Genomic DNA, 20,356 nt, shown 5'->3' on the forward strand with positions numbered 1-20,356 from the left:
AAGCACCAGTCACCTCTGCAGTATCATGGCTATGAACTGCTTGGAGACAGACTATTTCAATTCTAACATGTCCATTTTGGTTATTTGGCTTTAAAACCTACTTCTGAGATTCATGGATATGAAATTGGGATTGCTGCAGTGATCTAACATCCACATCAATTGTAAATATTTATGTCTGACATGTAAGGCAGAAAATACTTACTCTGGAGTCTATGAAAAGGTAATCCTCATTTCCTCGAATCTGGTAGTAATCTAGTTAACAAAACCAAAAACTGGTAACATTCAGAGGTGTAATAGAACTGAAAGAGTGTCTGTGAGCCTTAAGATGCTCTTTTGTTCAGGGCTTTGTATTTTAGTTTTGAAATGAAAACAAGGGGTTGTAAAATTCCTCCAATATTTTAATTGAAGTACCACAACATGTAAATAGTGTTCAGGGACACTAAATGTCAGTGATTCCCCTTTGTACCTATTTTTCTCTTTTTCTTTTTCTTTTTTTAACCAAGGTAACCCATCCTTTAAATCCATCTTGTCATCTCTACTAGCAAGAGGGAAAAAAAATGGGGCCCATATAGCTGCTGGGTCAAGGGTTGGACTGGATGATCTTTGAGGTCTCTTTCAACCAGATATGTGCTGTGATTCTGTGCCTTTGTTTCTTTTTCTGTATGATCAGTATCAGTATCATCACTGAAGTGGTAAGTTCTCACTATAAGCATTGTGCCACAATCTTCATCGATAGCTCTCACTGGAAAGCTCTGAGCTGAAATTCAGGACAGGTAGTTTGAGTCCAAAGCAAACTGAAGAAAATTCAGGTTGTCATTTTGAGCCAGTCAGGCTTTTTTTTTTTCCTGTCAAAGATTTTTGTTCTTCTTTTAAATTGACATCCCTGTAAATCATGTCGAGCTTGACAGTATCTGATCAATACTTTTCTGTTGATATTTTTAATTAAGAAATCAAATTAAATATTTGATCATTTGTTTTAACGCAGTGTAATCCAATACATGCATTAGCCAGCTACAGCAGCTTACAAGCTTTCATTATTCTCTGAGAGGGTGGAAGGTAAGATGAGTCCATTCTTCTCAGTCTGAATAATACATGTTTATGAAAGTCTAAAAATGACTCAGACTTTATATATATTCACTTGATGAACTGTGATGGTCTATGAAGTGAATAATACATCATCTGACTCCTCCATTCTGCTGAAGAATTTCAGTACTACACACTGCAGCAGGACTGCAACTCTCATCCTAATAGTGAATAATTGCACATATCAGACATTGTATACTGAAATACACAGCCACATAAATTAAAGATGAGGGTTCCTCAACATTGTGGGTTATAAACAAGATCTATAACCTTATTGAATGCAGCTGTGGCTCTAGATAAGTGGTGCAGGCACACATCAGAAGGTCTGCAGTGATGTTGATGTTTTGTGTCTGTTGAATTTATCTGAACGGAAATCTTACAAAACAGGGTTTGAAATCTCCCAGCTGAAGAGTGCCAATAGCTGAAGGATTTGACCTGGGAAGCCAGGATTCTCAGAAGTGTATGAATTTGTCAAAAATGCATAGGTTAGCCATTGCTTCAGACATTTTAAAATGTTAACCCCTTCAGAACTACTTTATTTTTTGTCAAAGGTTGTTCACCCTCATCCTTAGAGTGTTGGCCAGGACATTCCCATCAGAGCCTCTCTATTCATGCTGCCATTATTCTTCTACAGCCACCTGAAAGGAGACTCTAATGAGGTGGGGGGGTTGGTGTCTACTCCCAAGTAACTAGTGATAGGATGTGAGAAAATGGCCTCGAGTTGCACCAGGGGAGGTTTAGATTGGATATTAGGAAAAACGTCTTTACTGAAAGAGTGGTCAAGCATTGGTATGGGCTCCCCAGGGAGGTAGTAGAGTTGCCATCCCTGGAGGTGTTAAAGTAACATGTAGACATGACACTTGGGGACATGGTTTAGTGGGTGTGGTGGTAGTGAGTTGACAGTTGGACTCGATACTAAAGGCCTCTTCCGACTGAAACTATTCTATGATGATAAAATCTTTCCCATGCTGTTTGCAGATGATCAACATTGCTGTGATAAGCATGAAGTTCTCAACGTGGGAAAATTTATAGCTTGTAATTCTAGAGTGTAAAGCCTCTGTAATGCTTGCCACTGACACTGTTAAGTCTTGCCCTGAATCCCCTGCCTGCACGGGAGGGTTGGGCTGGGTTGTGGTGTGTTGCATTGGATGCTCTTAGATGGGGCTGCAGTGGCAGAAACACCGCACGCTTGGGTGTTCAGTGTTTGGGTTTGGCTTTGTCCTTGGTTGAGGTTGGTGGTTTTCCTTTTCTTACTCTCTTTAAATGAGAGCACAACCATGGTTTTAACACAGTTCACCTGAAGGTTTTGATAGACCGAAGGATGACCATGAGCCAGCAACATGCCCTTGTGGCCAAGAAGGCCAATGGCATCCTGGGATACAGTTAGTAGGCTGAGAGAGGTTCTCCTTCCCCTCTGCTCTGCCATGGTGAAGCAACACGGGGAATATTGTGTTCAGTTCTGGGTGCCTCTGTTCAAGAAAGACTTCAGGGAGCTGCTTGAAAGAGTCCAGGGCAGAGCCACAAAGGTGGTGAAGGGACTGGAACATCTTCCTAATGAGGAAAGGCTGAGGGAGCTGGGGCTCTTGAGCTTGGAGGAGCCTGAGAGGTGACCTCATTCATGTTTATAAGGATGCAAAGGGTGAGTGTCAGGAGGACAGGGCCTGGCTCTACTCATTGATGTCTAATGATAGGACAAGGAGCAGTGGGTGCAAGCTGGAGCAGAGGAGGTTCCATGGAACAGGAGGAAAAACTTTTTCACTGTGAGGGTGGCAGAGCCCTGGGGCAGACTGCCCAGAGAGATTGTGGACTCTCCTTCTCAGGAGACATTCAAAACCCACCTGGATGCATTCCTGTGTGACCTGCTCTAGGTGATCCTGCTCTGTCAGGGGATTTGGACTGGATGATCTTTTGAGTTCCCTACCAATCCCTGGCATTCTGTGATAGTAGTATTAGACATCCTCTGGTCATGTCCTGTAGTATAGCTCTGAAAAGAAGATTGTTTTCATGGACTCATCACTACTGACTAAATAATAGCCATGTTAATACTATTTTTCTTGCTTGGAAAATGTGGGTTTTATTGTCTTCATAAGTTCTTCTTGGCTTTTTTGTGTGTGCACCATTTCAAACTGTGGGAAAGGCTCTCATAAGCTCTTGATTTAATTCTTCTTGCAGAGGATCTCATTCCTCATGTAAAGAATTTGTGGTTGGAATAAGAGCTTGATTGATGTTTATGTTTTGGAAATTTTAACAATTAGCTGGCAATCTGGTCATTTATGTCATCAAATTCCTTTTTAGGAAAGTCATGCGTACCAAAAAATGAGCTCCACAGCTCTTTGGTTTTAATCGTAAGTAGCAGGCTAAAGGGCTTAAATCAAGGTTATGATCTCCTTGGAGCAGATGTGGTACCTTTAATAGGAGATAGGAGAACTCAGCAGGAAGTACAGGACATGAATGCAAGAAACCCCTTGTTTTGCCACGTTTGGAATCTGGTTGTGTCTGTTGCTGCAGGTATTGCAGGAAATGCAAGTAAGAGTGTTTTGATGATTTGCCTTCAGTTTTCCTGAGCTTTCAAGCAATGTTTTCTGCTGCCACCTCTGTCCCTAACTGAACTGGCAGCGTGCCTGGAAGTCTAAAAGCCTCCAAGGGATGTGACAAGTGTGCACAATGATATTTGTCATCTCTAGAATCGCACCAGCCAAGTGATACTGAGAATTTTCCTGTTTTCAGCATCAGGTCTGAAGTTCTCCGTCAAGTCAATTAAACCAGAATGAATACTCAGCCATTTTGCAGAATCTTGCATACACCCACCCATCATTTGATGCTTGAGAGGTGTGAAGTTCTGCCTACAAAAATCCATTTTACTTCCATCCCATACTTCAGTGACAAACAGAAGAGCTGGGGAAATCCACTCAGCTGCTTGTCAGATGGGAAGATTTGATCTGCCCCATGGGTGTGTGCAGATTCATCTGCTGGGACCTGCATCTGTGGAGCAGTGCACAGGGATTGGGATTCCCTGCCCTCTGTGTAGCTGACAAACCCTGGCATTTCCATCTTTGTTAGCTGTCTGCAATATTAAATGTCATCTTTTAAAATGTTGTTAAGGTTCTGTAGCCTACTGCATATAAACAGTACTGCATGTATATGTATGGTGGTGTGAAAAAAAGATTTGCAAAACTAATGATTCAACTATTTTCTTAAAAATGCTACTTTTTGACCAAGTTAGCGAAGAACAACTTTAAGATATCAAGAAAAAGTGATCAATTTAATAAAAATTAGCATTTAGAGAGAGCATGTGTATTCTAGCTGCATTTCAAACATCAAAAAGGATGTTTAATTTCTAGTAGCCTCTCTAAGAAGATGCAAACCTTATCTCCAGTGTAATAAACCAAGTCATTTTATTTTGACAATTGAATTCTGCCACACAGGTAATAGGAATTGTAGCAATGAGCTGTATATGTTTGATTTTTTGTTTTTTAATTTCTCCTCTACTGCTTTGAAAAACAGTTGATCACTTTTTAAATTGTATTTGAAGAGGGCAGCTTGTCATCTGCTGAGAATGTGTATGCTAAATTTTTGGCCAAAGTGAATTTTCTTTCTGTAATGTCTGATCTTGCGTCTTTGAAGTCTGTGTGGAAGGGATCTTGGTGATTTCAGAGCTCTTAGGCTCAGGCCCAGAGGTTAAAGCCTTTAAAAAACAGGGGAGAGGGGGAAAGAGCTGTCAAAATCTGATTGAAATATATGGGTGAGTTACGAGCTTCAGCTCCAGTGAAGTTGTTAGGCAGCATATGTTTTTAGGGCATGTAACCTAAAGGTTCTGGTTTTCAAACTCGTGCAGCCACAGTTGCCAACATGGGCTCAGATGTAGGGAAACACATCTCTGAACATGGAGGAACACCCCTTCCTCTTTCTTTGGACAGCTTATTTGATCACTGCAATGACATCTTGGCTTTTATCTTTGCTCGTCGGTAGCCGTCCTGTTTTCACAGAGCACAAGTGCCAAACTGGACTGTTGCCCTCTTTCTTCTTCCTTTTCATAAACATAATAACAAAGGATGAAGCACATCACTCCCTCAGTTGGTCTCACAAAGCCAACCTTAAAAGCATGGAAACTGTCACAGAGAGTTGAGCTGTAAAATAAAAATAAAGCAAACTCCTCTGATCTTGGCTTAAGATGAGACATTGGAGTCCTAAACGCTGCTCTGGGCTGGGTGACATTTGTGAGCCATGACTGTGGCATCTGTTTTATTTTGAGCAAAGAAAAACTTCACATGATTCTCTTTGTCTGAGTGGTAAGTAAAGGGAAAAGGTATTTCTCTAAGCCTTGTTCTCAACAAGACAGCATTGCTTATGATGCTTTTTCTTTTTTTTCTCCACACCCCCTCCTCCTGCAGAATCGCATCGGGAATTCCTTCACAGGCCTGCGTCTGGATACGTGCCAGAGGAGATCTGGAAGAAAGCTGGTAAGAACTGTTTAAAAACACCAGCTTAGTCTTCTGGCAGCTGTGTGCAGTTGTTAATGCACTGACGTGAGGAATGAAAAAAAAAAAAACAACAAAACACAAACAAAAACCCAAACAAACAAACAAAAAAGGCTTACTGGTAACAAGAAGAAATTGTGTTTAATTTAAACTGCAACTGCAGTTTAATGTTAAACTGCAACTGATCAGGACATGAAGTAATCTCTTTAATAGAAGCATCTGCTGCTATAGTTAGGGGTATATCAGTACTTCCATTAACGGATCTCTCTTTTCAGGGGTTATAATGGTTTCAGGCTGAAACTTGATATGCTTAAAGTTTCAGTCTGTTAGCAATTTAAAGGCAACCAAGTTTGTGTGGGATTTGTACTCTTTACCTAAGGTAAGAATTCCCAAAGGAGGGAAGAAAACCTGAGTTTATCTATTAAAACAAAACCTTCAGCTATGTCAGGTAACCATTCCTAATTTAAAAAAGCTCTTGTGCCTGTCAGCCCCCAGTGAAGTCTGTGTTCATAAACCTGCAGAGTTTTCAATGAGGTAAGCAAGATCATATCCCTGCAGCTGCTCTGGGTGGTTGCACAGCCATTGAGGGCAACATGGATGTACAGAGGTTTCATCAACACTTTGAAATTCTGCCTGAGAGCAGGAGTTTCCTGGCAAGGATCCCATTGCTGTGCTGGAGCTAAATCTTTGCTCTTTTGACCCTGATATCAGAGCTTCCTTGTTTTCAGGGGGGCCAGGAGGTAGCTCTCGAACACCAGCAAGGTAGTGGAGCTTCTATGTACCCACTCAAACACCACCCCTACCTCTTTTGAACACCTGTATCACCAGGAAGTCTACAGCAGCTGTCTGAGCAGGAGTCAACAGTTAAATAGCAAATATTTAGCAAAATATTTAGCAAAAAATAGCAGTAATTGTGATGCTTTCTGGTCAAATGGCCTTGCTGCTCGCTGCTTTAGGGTATTCTGTAACAATGCCATCACTGCATCAGCAGGAACCTGCAGGTTTTGTGTGATGTGATTTGTCATCTAAAACTGAAACATTTGCTAGTAATTAATATTTTGGGAACTATTGCATTTTCTATGAAAAATAAATAATCTACATATTTTTCTTTTGGCCAAGAAAAGTGTCACCTTTGTAACTCAATGTCCAGAAGTATTTTTATAGTTTGTTTTGCCTTATTTATGTTAACAGCTTAGATGGAAAAATAAGAAAAGCACACGCAGTATCAGGAACTCTCCCTAAGTAGTACATTATTCAGCTGAATTTCAAGAACTTTATTCCTCTTGCAGAATCCAGGTTTTGATGCCATTTGGCATATCAGGTCATTTATGACTTGTGGATGCAGCACAATAAAATAAAATTTTAAAAGTTTCTTTATGAGCTAGCAATACAAGTTAATGGAAACTTTTGGCTTGAGTTAGAACATTGGATGTGCATCCATACTGCATATATCCACAGATGGTAGAGTACAGGAGCTGTGACATGTCATCTTGTGAACATGTATTTCATCAATCCTTTGGAAACAAAATTTTCCCTTTGGTCCTATTTCCAAGCTCTCTTTTCAAGTTGATGTGCATTTAAATCAGATTGTTTGTATTAACTAAGCATGCCTGTGAACAGGAGAATAAAACAGATCAGATTCTCTAGAGGACACGTATCGGTGTCTGTCACCAAGTCAAACGTCAGAAAGCATACTGCTTGTCGTACATCACAGGCCGGCGATTTCAGGAGGCTCTCCACAATTCCATAATCCGTTCAAGGAAGTAAAACCCAAATTCTGCTCTGTAAGAATTGGTCTGTAGTGCCATTTGAGATCATAGAATCATAGAATGGTCCAGGCCAGAAGGGACCTCCAAAGCTCATCCAGTCCAACCTCTCTGCAGTCAGCAGGGACGTCCCCAACTAGATCAGGCTGCCCAGGGCCTTGTGAAGCCTCAACTTGAATATCTCCAGGGAAGGAGCCTCAACCACCTCCCTGGGCAACCTGTTACAGTGTTCCACCACTCTCATACTGAAGAACTTCTTCTTAACATCCAGTCTGAATCTGCTCCTCTGTAGTTTGAAGCCATTGACCCTTGTCCTGTCCCTGCAGGTCTTTGTAAACAGTCTCTCCCCATCCTTCTTTCAGGCCCCCTTCAGGTACTGGCAGGGTGCTATTAGGTCTCCCTGAAGCCTCCTCCAGGCTGAACACTCCCAGTTCCCTCAGCCTATCTTCATAGCAGAGGTGCTCTGACCCCCTGATCATTTTCATGTCCCTCCTCGGGACTCTCTCCATCAGATCCATGTCCTTCCTATACTGAGGGCTCCAGACCTGTACACAGTACTCCAGATGAGGTCTCACCAGAGCAAAGAAAGAGATGCGACATAGTTTTCCTGGCTGGACTGCAACTGCCACTCAAGAAGGCTACAAATCTCTCATGAGTAATTTCAGATGGCTCAGTGGGATATCTTGGTATTTCAGATGTCTGTAAAGACCAATTTATACGCAGCTGAAGCAAGTATAGAAGTCTGATTGGGATGCTGAATCCCTTGAACTGAAAGTTTGACCTAAAATCCGTCAATAAGCAACCTCAAAAGCATGTGAAAAAGGGCTTCTGTGTCGAGGAAAGTTGTCTTCCAACCATCCCCTATCACTTAGCAAGGCCTACTGTTCATGGCAGCCCAAATGGAAGCACAGGAGTTCCCAAACAAGCATGGAATGACCATACTTTATCATAGAAAGGCAATACGGCCCCTGCACATTTTCCAGGGTAGCCCTGAGAAAGAGATGGTGCGTTTGGGGGTGTGAAGCTGAGATAACTCATGTCACCAGCCCCCAGTGACCTCCTTTGCCAGGATCAGCCTAACAGTGAGATGATTCAAAATGCCATGATGGCTCAGAACTGTACCCCTGCTGCCACCTTTCCTTCCTCATTCTGTGTGTGCACATGATGTGAGGGAGGTCACCAGGTTTTGTAATGAAAGTGCATCATGCTATGCAAAGATTATTTCTCTTCTAGCAAATACCATCAAGCATACAGATTTTTTTCTCAAAGAAATCCACTTTGTTAGTAACTGCAGTTCACAGAAACAAAATGTCTGTATTTAAGTTGCCTCATTTTTATGAAAATGGTAATAAAATTGCATCTGTATGTTTGCCTGTGTATACTTTGTTTCTCACGATCAGTGAATGTTTGCAGTTGGTAATAAATATTCAAGCACCTTGCAAATGTCCTACCAATTCCCTTTGCTGATCTGTGTGCGCCTGTGGGACTAGAATAGGAATGCATAATTTAAATATAAATTGCCTGATTTGCATATACAATTAGTCTAGCTGCAGCTTTGATCGTAAGCAAAAATTATTGTCCTGTATTGCCACTTAGATAGAATTTTAATTCACCTTGAATATTCAAAGTAAATTAAGCCTTGGCTGTGTAGTTGAAGGGTATGATTTTTTTCCCCCCTCTCCTGAGGCTTTCCCCTAAACAACATTTATGGTAGGGTAATATAAGGGCATATTTTCAGCCTCATGAAAATAAAGGCATAAGTTTTAATCTCTAAATTCCCTTCACTTCCTCAAAAACTTCAGCTGAAACCTCTCCATTAGACATGCACAAGCGTAGCACACTCACACAGAGAGAGTAACAGAACTCTTCTTTCATTTTAAATAATTCCATTTCAGTCAGTATGTGGCTTAAAGTTAAGTATTTATTGTAATTTTGCTTAATAACTCAAGATGGAAACTTCATATGTTGGGGTTTTTTTTAAATAACAAGTGAGAGCCAAGAGACAATTCAGAAGTATCTGCACTTGGTATCTGCACAGAAGAGTTAGCTCTCTGTGCATGCAGACAAATAAATGCATGGGCTGAACCCCAAACCTGTAACACAGTTGTAATACTGAGATTTTAATCTACAGTAAAGCAGTTTTATTAGAAATCTATGTTTTTAATTAAACAGAACATTTAATTAAGGTGGTTTTTAAATGGATGAAACAATTAAGTGCAAACACTTGAATGAAACATGTCATAATTAGTTTTAATAGAGTGTTAATTGGTACTAGGTTTGCCAAGTTAATAATTACTGCTTATTAAATTTTCAATTAATCATTGTCATTTTGCTTTGAATAAAGATGAAAATTAGATAAACTAATTCAGGGGGAAGATGGTTTCCTTGTTAATTAGAGCAGTTAATTAAAAAAAAAAAAAGAAATTACTTGTTTTAGTTGTCAATTAAAAGACTGTTCATTAGTAAAATCTTTGCATTCTTCCTGCATCAAAACCCAAATAACTAATTTGTGACAATCCATGTTTCCCAGAATAAAAGATACGACACTGGTGTCTACTGGAGGCTGGGGTTGCTCTGACTGAGTTCTTCCATCAGGAAGCACGGAGGGGTTTATTTAACGAAGCAGCGTGCCCCTTGCTCAGTGTTAATTGTGCACTGAAGCTGTGCTGGCTGCTGTGTGCTCAAGAGCTCAGTGGAGCCAGGAAGTTGAGCTTTCCTAGTGTAAACAGGGGCTTGAAGGGGAGATCCAGAGGTCAAATGCATGTTCATAAACAAATTTTAATTCTGGCTCATAAAATTACATGTCTAGGGAAAGATATTAGATCAGTGATGTCAATTTTTAAAATAAACTCTTGTTTTATTTTATTTTTTTTTAACTTCATGTATTTATTTGTTAACATGGTGGGGAAATACGGTTAATGCCTATAAATCCTGTCTTAATATCCATATACATTTTGGGAAAAGGCTTTAATATTGCATCCTAATAATAATTCTTGCCAAACATATTCGTAAATCTTGCTGTGCTGCAAAACTAATTTTCCAAGTAAAATGTTCGAAAAGACTGCAGAAATAATGCACTAGAGATCTGAAATGTCTGCATTTAAGTACTGACTGTGAATCAAAAGAGCAAGAATCATCACATGGGGGAGAGACTTTGGTGGTGGGCAAGTAACGAAGCACCTGGGTGGTCTTGAAGAGAGTCTTGAGGAAACCAAGTTCCTCTGTGTCTTCCTCAAAATGAAATCTCTTGATTCAGTAGATATCTGCCGCGTTTCATGTCTCGGTCCTCCGCAGCCGCGTGCCGGCCGTGCTGTCCTGACGAGGCTCTCTTGCCTGCTTTGCAGAGGAAGCTGTCAATGAAGTCAAGCGCCAGGCGATGGCAGAGCTGCAGAAGGCAGTGTCAGAGGCGGAGCGCAAGGCCCACGACATGATCACTTCAGAGAGAGCCAAGATGGAGCGCACGGTGGCTGAGGCCAAGCGCCAGGCGGCAGAGGACGCCCTGGCTGTTATCAACCAGCAGGAGGACTCGAGCGAGGTAAGGGCCTCTTTGCTGGGCATACGTCACCCGTGGCTGCATCTGAGCTAGCTCCTACCTGGTGTCTGTGTGGTGTGGGAGTTCAGTGCCCACTATGAGCTGTTTGCACTGTTGCTTTGGACACGGCTTTCAGGCACATGCTGAGCTCCCAGTTTTCTTGGCTGTGTTGCAGCCTGAGTCCAAAACAGCCCGAGTTAGAAGGGACCTCTGAAGGTCATCTGCTCCAATCTCCCTGCAGTCAGCAGGGACACCCTCAACTCAATCAGGTCACCCAGAGCCCTGTCAAGCCTCACCTTGAATATTTCCAGGGATGGGGCCTCAGCCACCCCTCTGGGCAACCTATGCCAGTGTTCCACTACCCTCATGGTAAAGAGGTTGTTCCTAACATCCAATCTAAATCTGTTCTTCTCTAGTCTAAAGCCATTGCCCCTTGTTCTGTCACTGCAGGCCTTTGCAGACAGTCTCTCTCCATCCTTCTTGCAGGCACCCTTCAGGTACTGGAAGGTGGCAATCAGGTCTCCCAGGACCCTTCACTTCTTTTGAGCTGTTTTCTTACCTTTTAACTGCTGTTCAAGGCTGCATATCATGCATTCATTTCTCTTCGAATACAGCTTTTCAGTAGCTTTCTTGTAAAGCTTTTCAATCTACCATATTGAATAGATATTGCCAGGTAGAAAATGTTTCATGCCAAAATCTAACTTAAACAAAGAAATTATTTATTTAGGAGAGCAAGGTGGCTAAAAGCTTGTCTGAGGGAAGCGCTGGATGTAGAAGTGACTAGCAAATGATATTTCCTGTAGAACAGAGAATGAATGCAACTGACTCCTTGTTTTGAACGTGTGGCTTTGGCTTCAGGGAGAGTTAGGGAGTGGGTTAACAGCATTTCAGTGGAGGAAGAACAGACTGAAAGAACAACAAAGAGTAAAACAAGAAGTATGTTAAGCTTTGATTTGCTTTCAGACCTGAGAGTGGAAGCCCTGTGGCACAGGACATCCTAGTGAAAGAGCAGCCTGTGTTTGACCAGTGCCACAACGGCCTGTATAGCAATTAAATTTTACATCTGTTGCAGAAAAACAAGAGTCCTAAGTCAAAACTGTCCTTAAATACAGACATGACAAAGAAACAATGTCAGTTAAAAGTTATTTGTATATCATCTGTGTCTCTCAAGACCACTGAAATGAAAAGAACAATGCTTTCATGAAGTATTTATTGTTCTTATACTGAGATCTTGGCTGTAATAAACCCACTTTTTAATAAAGTTTAAGTGGCAGGGAGTTGGGAAAGAAAAAGAGTAGCTATCAGTCCCTCTTGCATGGGGACATGTATTTGGGTATGCCATTGGTTGCATGGGCAGTACTGTAGAAGAGGCACTTCAGTTGAAAGATGCAGATGAGCTGTCTTGCAGCATGCTGAGAAAACTGGCAGCCATCAGGGGCAGATAAGTCGGTGGCATGCTGCAGTATGCATCCATAATTTGAAGAAGCCTAAGATTTTAATTCATACCAGGCTTCTCTGGAGATGAAAGACTATTGTGGGATCACTGGATGCCCAGAGTTTCTCCTTAATGTGTAGCAGATGAATAAAAAGGAGACAAAAGGAATTGATTTTCAGCATCTGAAAGTTTCTCATGAAGAAAGGGGCTAAGGGAAGTGTATGTAGCCTTTAAGTACTAACTGTTCCATTGTAGATTAAATGAGACATAAATTCAATTTATTGGCATCTTGTAGCTGAGATACTCAAGGACATTTTTCTTGCACTGTATTCATAGAAAGGGCATTTGTCTGACTTAGTATCATGAAAGAGCTGTCACTTCGTGTGTGTGTATGTACAAGAGACTCTTATTTTTAAAACTAAGACTCCAAAGGTAAAGGCCTTTGGAGGAAATGGCAAATTAAATCTGTTTAGTGAACTCATACAGAATAGGCAGGACAGAGGAAGTAGTTATGTGCCCATACATACAGCACATCCTTCCACAAGCAAATGTGCGTCCAAAGGAAGGCATGGAGACGGTCTCTAATTAACTCCTGAGCAGTCACAGCTCTGGAAAAAGATGGAGAACAATAGAAATCTTTACTTCTTCAGCAGAATTGCTTATGAGGTTGCTCACTTCATGGAATCAGGACTTTTTAAAAGGGCAAATAGTTCTGTTAATTGCTCTCTAATGAAACATGTCTCATAGAGTTAGGGATGTTCTCAGGGCTGTGTATCCTCAGAGAGGATAGAAGCCTCCTGGGCCTAGAAATGAAGTCTAGTGTCCTGATCCTGCAGCTTTCACCCCTGTGCTCCTGAGTGACACTTCAGGGTGGCTGTTCTGAGGTGAAGAATGCAAGATTTAGTAAGTCTGCAGAGAACTCAGGTTTTCTCACTTTGTATTTAGAGGTGCTCAATGAATTGTGAAGAAATGAGAGTGATACTCGCTTGAGAGTTAGACTTCTATTACACTACTATTAAGTTTTGTAGTTTCTCTTAGGCTTCTGATTATACCCAAGTCCAAACACTTAGGAGGCAGTGCTTATTGTTAACTCTGGCTCTCCTTTTATGAGGGGGGTGAGACTCTGGAATAGGTGGCCCAGGGAGGTTGTGGATGCCTCCTCCCTAGGGGTGATCAAGGCCAGGTTGGATGAGGCCTTGAGCAGCTGAGTCCAGTTGAGAGGCATCCCTGGCCATGGTGAGGGGTTGGAGTACGTAATCTCTAGGGTCCAACCTAAGCCATTCTATAATTCTGAACTGACTTTTCCTTCATCTTTGAGGACAGGAGATCAGTTTGACAGTGTTTGAAAAGTGTTCCTTCAGAGGTGAGACCATGTGTTTGTTGGGGTTGAGGAATAAACTTCACATTTGCTTTGGTTTTCATCTCTGTGAACATCCTTTCTCGTTTGTAAGTCTCCACAAGCTTCTCTCTTGTTGATAACTTTCAGCAGAACACTTCCAGCAACACAGGTTCTGTGGCTGCAGGCACTGGAGTAGTGTTTTCAGGGTCAGAGTATTTCCAGTTCCAAATATGAGAATGTTGAGGAGCAGATTCTCCAGTCTTAGAGGTGTAGAGGAAGACTGTGCATTACTCCTCATTTCTTATCCTTGGCAGGACATTGCATTGAGGCCTGCAAGAGATCACAGGATGGGCTGCTCTATCATTACCATGCAGTTGCTGACAGAATATTTCTCCCACGGGTGTCATTTGTTCTTTTGGCTGCTGAAACTGTGAATGGAGATGGGAATTTGGCACTGGATTTCTAAAGTATCAGATACAATTTTCATCTGATATGGCCACTCACTGCCTGTTGGCAAGGTTTCTTCCTTACAGCTCTTCATCTGTTACTCAGTAAATGCAACCTGGACCTGGCTAAGCTGCTTTGGTGTGAGAACTTTGTGGCATGATTTTTACTACAGTCTTCTCCAGAGCTCAAAGTGGCAACTAGTACTAAGACTCAAGAGTTTTGTAATTATTACAATTTTAAGATAATATATAGTTTCCTCATCCAAGAGAACTAGGGGGGTTTATTTTGTTGTTTTGTTGTTGTTGTTGGGATTTTTTTATGGTGTGGGGTTTGTTTTGTTTTGTTTTTTTCTTCTGGGGTTTTATTTTGGGGGGGGGGAGGGGGCTTCTCTGGGTTTTGGGTTGTTTTGCTTTGTTTTTAAACCAGAAAAAGCAGCAGTGTTTGTGTGCAAGAAAACTGTGAAGTTTGGCAGGTTGAGCTGACAAGAGCAAAATAAAGGGAGCTGAGGGCAGTGAGAGGGCTAAGATTGGGAAGCATCTTGACTTTTAAGAATTGATCTGCAATATTTTGAGAAGTACCACATTACATTACATACTTTTTTTCAGCTTAGGTTTCTGACCTCGTCCCGATCCTTTGTTGAATTCCTTCTTTGCTTATGTTGGAATTGCTAAGTGAGATTGAACACACAGTGCTACTGCTTCAGTATCTGTACATTTACTTTCTAAAGATTTTCATTGTTTCTCAACAAAAGCCCTCCTGACTGACTAGGATTCATGATTTTCTGTTACTGTAAGGAGAGGCTGGTTGTAGACCAGCTAGCAGAGCACACTGCTGTTGGAAAGTAAAAGGACAGGAGATGGCCTACCTGTCAGCATGGCTGTTCCTTAACCACAAATTATTTCTTTACCAGTTCCTTACAGTTGCTTGACAGAAGATGCCCCATTCATCAGGGTTTGACTTGGCTAAGCAGAAAAACATGTGTGAGCAGCCTGCTCTCTAATGACTGTGGAGCTTGCTTTGGCGCAGTGTTCTGTTGTGCAAATCAGTTTTAATAGTAAGGGTGAAGAGCATAGCAAAGAGACTGGCTGCCCAGATTGTAGGGGGGTGGTGAAAATCATCAAAACATCTGTCTTTCTGCTCTGGTATAAAATGTCACTGAAGAATCTGAGAGTGTTCTTCCTCACTTTTGAGTAGGGTGGGTGTTGGGGGCAGGGAAGGAACACAAGTGTTTTGATTCTCTCTACTTAAAGCAGATGCTGACATCTGTTTAGATAAAACAAGTATGTAACTGGTCCAACACTGCTTTTAAGAGATGCGTAATGTTAGGGCTTATTTACATTGCAGCAGTTTATGTTGTATGTGAATATCACACTTACCTGTCATTTTGAAGACAGCTGGGTTCAGTCCCTGCTGAACAATCCACTGAGACCAGGACTGTGCCAGCAGACCTGAAAAAGTCAGGCAAGCCTGGTTTTCAGGTTGGTATTACATCTAATACCTGTGTCAGCTAATGTTATTTTTTTTTTGACTGCACATCTCTTAGAAAGCAGCACATCACCCCCCTGCAGTGGTGGGGGGTACAGGGGCACCAGAGGCTTGTGTTCTGTGCAGGATCAGCCTGGGTGTGATGTGGATGTTGGCACTGCCCCAGACTGCTATGTCTCTTCTGTGTGTTTCTCCACACTTCTGTTTTCAGGATTTAGTTTCTCTCCTGTAGACTTGGATGAACACAGATGTACTTCACACAATAAACAGTGGCTTGGACATGCCTGGCGTGTTCAGTGATAGGTATAACCCTCCTAGAAACATCTACAGGCCTGAATCTCTTTTTATGGAGCACTGCATTTTGACACAGTGTGGGAATTTCCCAAGTGCCAAAGTGTTTCTCTCCTAGTGGGTCTTGGATTGAATTTTCATAAACGACTTTGCTGGGTGTTTTTGTGCTGGTATTCAGTGGGTCATGCAGGTCTCATTTACACCACTGTGGTTTCAGTGATTTGTAGATGTTCTTTTTTCTTGTGGTAAGTCATGATAAGAGTTTTGAATGCCATGAGCATTTCAGAACCAGAAAAAAATCTGAGTTCTTCCTACCTAGCCATGTTTCCTTTCCTGGTAAACTGGGAAAATCCATAATTTCTCAAAGATAACAGAGCAGTCTTTGATACTGCAGCACATCATTTCAGAGTTCATCATCTCTTTGAGATGTCACAGTGCATTTGGATGTTTTTTTCTTCTTTAAGCAAGCTCTGCACTGAGTCTCAGCTGGAGGTGTCAAAGGAAAGCAAATACTCACTTGTGGTTGAATATTTCAAAGATGGAAGCAATGGGATGGGCAAAATTATTGACATGTATGCATCCTTGTACTGAAGACCACAGAAGTGGAGACCATTGATTTTAAAGGATTTTCATGATGGCAAACAGAAGTTTCTGAGGTATTTTGTTTGAAGATGGAAGCTTAAGTGCATGAGAATTAAGAGGCTGACCTAAGATAAGGCTCTGACCTAAGACCGATGTTCCTTGTCAGTTGAAAGAGGAGAATGAAATGTGATCGGTGGCATAAATTCGGAGCAAGCTTCCCATCTGGTGCATTTCATTGAATTAATCCATTTTCAAGGTAGTGTGGTTAAATTGAATTATGTAGTCTGAGAATCTGGCCTTTTGTATAATCTCACTGTTTCACAAGAAAACCAATGCAGAGCTAAACCATCACCCAGTCCTCCTCATAGCTTCAGCTACACCTGAAACGTTATAAAGCGCAAGATGGAAGCATGATGTAGTAGGTCACTACTTAAAGAACAGAGAACATGGGCTGGGAGAGGCTTTGAGAGATCTGCTACTCCTTTTCCAGTGCTTGAAAAACTCTAGCTGTATCATACCTTTAAGACAGCTGCTTTTCCTCTGCTTTCCTGATGGAGGTTCTCCAGCATCTCTAGGCAATTTTTGCCTGTCCTTACAAAGATTTCTGATAACATCTTTTTTCCAGTTTTTCTTGGAGATGTTTCATCTTGTTGGTTCTCCTGTTCAGCCATGTAGACATGGTCATTGTTTTCCTGCAGTAGTCTCCAACAAGTTTGGGTGCTGCTGTCCACTCTCAGATGACCATCTCTCCTTAGGTTTAACCATCTTGAGTTTGTTCAGTCTCTTCTCTCGGCTTGTGTTTGTCTGACTTAGAATTATTCTGGATGCCTTTCTCTGAGTTCTTTCCAAGTCTTATTTGTCTCACTTGATTTTGTTGTATTTTAAGTGCGTTGTCCCAACCTGAGAGTACTCCGGGTTAGGTCTTGCCAGTGTTAGCAGATGGAGAGTCTTGAGTATGAAAGCAGTCCATAGTCCTGCTCCTACACCCTTGTATCACGCTGGCCACCTTATCACCAACATGCCATTGTAGCCTCCTGTCTGCAGCAGCTGATCCGTTTTGCTGGTATCTGCTAGAGCTTCCCAGAAGGGAAGATACCTTGAATATGCTCATTCCCATAGTGAGCTCAAGGCAGTCCATGATACCTGGATCCACTGGAAATAGATGAACAGGGGCACATGAAGCACATCCCAAGCTATTAGCTGGCACCTCAAGCCTGGCTTTTCTTTGGTAGAATTTGACCTCTGGAGCTATCAGTCAGCAATGTGAACAGACATCACCTGCTGTCAAAGGTTACAGGGCCCAAGCCTGATCTTTCCTGGTGTCTTTCACTACTTGCACATGGGAAGGAGCAATGAATGGCCACAGTGGTAAGGGCTGTGCAGGACCTGCACATTAAATCACGCTGCTACTGCACCTCAAGATCCCCACGGCTTGTGTGCTTCCTTATGCTGATTTGCGCTGGAGTAATTTCTAAATGCAGTAAGTTGTTGCATAAATGTGAGCTGTAAAATTTGTTTTAAATTCTTGTATTTTATGTGCTTTTATTCCCACAGTTACACTAAAGCTGTAATGACCTGTTAAATGGGAAAAGAATATGTCCAACGGACAAAATCCCCTGCAGACAGTGTAGGACACATGAAGTAATCATACAAGGAGCCACCTTAGAGCTTTGTCACTTCATTAAACTCTTGCCCATGTGTACCACTTTTCATGTAGAGGCTGGTAGTTAATTCATCAGCGTTTTAATAAGAAAGTTGAACCAATACATTTAAAATGAAGTGACTGTTTTCTGACATCGATACAGATCTTGTGGTAAGATCCTGAAATCTTGTCAGTGGCTCTGGTCACATCTGCAGATATTTCTACCTATACAGATAGGCCTGCCCCAAAAAGTGAAAGCAAAATGAAGCTTCCCCAGAAGCTGGCCCTGTATTAACTAAGCAGATACCTGAAGTGAAAAAGTTGGACATCCTTGTAGTAGTTCCAACACACCTGAAGCCTTGCCTTCAATGTTGCAGGTGGATGTGCACAAGGGAGGGATTCCTGCACCTGGGCAGGTGCTTGCTGCCTTCAGCATTATACCCCATGCGGAGGTGTCTCTTCAGACAAGTCTGAATTGGGAGGTTTTGTACAGATAAGGAGAAAAAGGGAAATATGGGCCAAAGCCAGGGCTGGCAATTTGGATGGAAAAGAATACTTAGGAGGTCAGTAGGCATGGCAGTAGGTTGTGTAGCAGAGAAATTCTGTGCCTGTATGGCAACCATAGCAGAACTAAACCATGGCGACCAATCACAGTGCAACTATCAAGCTGCCAAAAGGAAACTTCCACAAGTACAGCATGACTGTTGAGAAATATTAGCCTAGCAAAGAAGGAGAATCCAGATAAATCAGCATTTGTTCTCTTACTGGTGGGTGGGATGAGGCATTGGATCTCCTTGAAATGCTAACCTAGCAAACTTGCTAGGTTGTTGTGTTGGGTGTGTAAATATGTCTGTGTGTGCAGTGTCCATGGAGTGTTCTAAATTGCTTATAGTTATTTTTCATTGTGGAGATAAAAGGGTTTTTTAAAAGGAAAAGTGTTCCAAGAATAGCACAGCTATCCATTTCCAAAGGTGGTTTTACCTTTCCAGCACTGGACAGAGTTTGAGCAAAACAAACCTGAAACAATGAATACTGAATCAAAACCAGGTGACGCCAGACAAGGAGTCTGAATTCCCAACGTTTAACTACCAGAAACATCTGTTTCTGTGTGTCAGTAATTCCACCTTTTTTTAAAAAGTGTTTTTAAAGATGGGAACAATTTTATGAATAAAAAAAAAATAAAGTCCTCAACACATGCATCTTTAATTACTTGGTTTAGTCTGTGTGTTTAATTACTTTGAATTGAGAATGCCATGTACTTTTGATTTCAATCTCACAGAGCAATTGAGCACTGGACAGTTACTTTTCCTCCATCTGCCAGTACATGCTTATGCCAAAAAAAAAAAAAAAACCAAACAAACAACCCCTAAACACCAACCAACTGACAAAACCCACAACAAAACAAAACCACCCCAGCAAAAGGAGGGGGGAGGATGGAACTAACACACAGATATTTTCTAAAGAAACCACTTGACTCCGATTAAATGTCTAATTTCCTTAAAATATTGTTTTGGATTTAGGTCTTTGATTCTGAAATTGGGATTTTTTTTCTGTGTAGTTGAGGAATATCACTTAAAGCCTGGCCGTGTTCCAGCATCCAGCTGGCATAGCTATAGAGTGTGTGAAAATGAATAGCATACGGATTCTGCAGTGGCTTCCTCATCCTGCCAAAGACTTGGGCTCCAGCTTAACTGTTCCCTGCCAGAAGTGCCACTGAGTCCAATGGCATTACTCAGATTATTAAAATTGAAGTTTTCCTGGAGTAACAAGTCTTGTCTGTGTGTCAGGTCTTGTTCTCCCTTTCTTGTCTTGCATTAGTTCCTCTCCACTTTTGGAGAAGCACTTTTCTTGGTGTGCTTGTTTCATTATTTGTCTTGGGTAAACCTGGCAGAGGAACTAGCTGAAGTGCTACTAAAACTTCTACTAGTCAGCCTGCTTCTGGTGGCTGGATGTGAAAGCATACTTGGAATTTACAGCACTGGTACTAGCAAATAGCTGCTTTTGTTCTTACCCAGTGTCTGAAAGCCAGAGTCTGCCAGGTGACTGGAGCTGCCACCAAGGCTTCACCATGGTTGCCTCAACCATTGTTAGGCAGGGAGTTGACTAGCATTTCCCTGCCAACCGTTTTTAATGTGAAATGTAGGACACTAGATAATTTGGATACTAGATAATTGGAACACCAGATAATTTCTGCCATCTCTCTCCCTCCTCTTGCTTTTAGAGTTGCTGGAACTGTGGCCGGAAAGCTAGTGAAACCTGCAGTGGTTGCAACACAG

The 20,356-nt window shown here is 41.8% G+C and overlaps 1 protein-coding gene across 1 annotated transcript in view; it reads left to right on the forward strand.

Moving 5' to 3' along the window:
• The window catches only part of RUNX1T1 (RUNX1 partner transcriptional co-repressor 1), a 92,947-nt gene that overhangs the window by 72,284 nt on the left and 307 nt on the right, over positions 1-20,356 (forward strand). The window contains exons 9-11 of the mRNA XM_054385510.1: positions 5,475-5,543; positions 10,672-10,862; positions 20,302-20,356. The exon at positions 20,302-20,356 is cut by the window's right edge and continues 307 nt beyond it. Of these exons, the coding sequence (XP_054241485.1) occupies positions 5,475-5,543; positions 10,672-10,862; positions 20,302-20,356 (315 nt within the window). The remainder of the gene's footprint in view (positions 1-5,474; positions 5,544-10,671; positions 10,863-20,301) is intronic.

This window comes from Indicator indicator, chromosome 12, assembly GCF_027791375.1.
Source record: "Indicator indicator isolate 239-I01 chromosome 12, UM_Iind_1.1, whole genome shotgun sequence".
Classification (NCBI taxonomy): Eukaryota; Metazoa; Chordata; class Aves; order Piciformes; family Indicatoridae; genus Indicator; species Indicator indicator.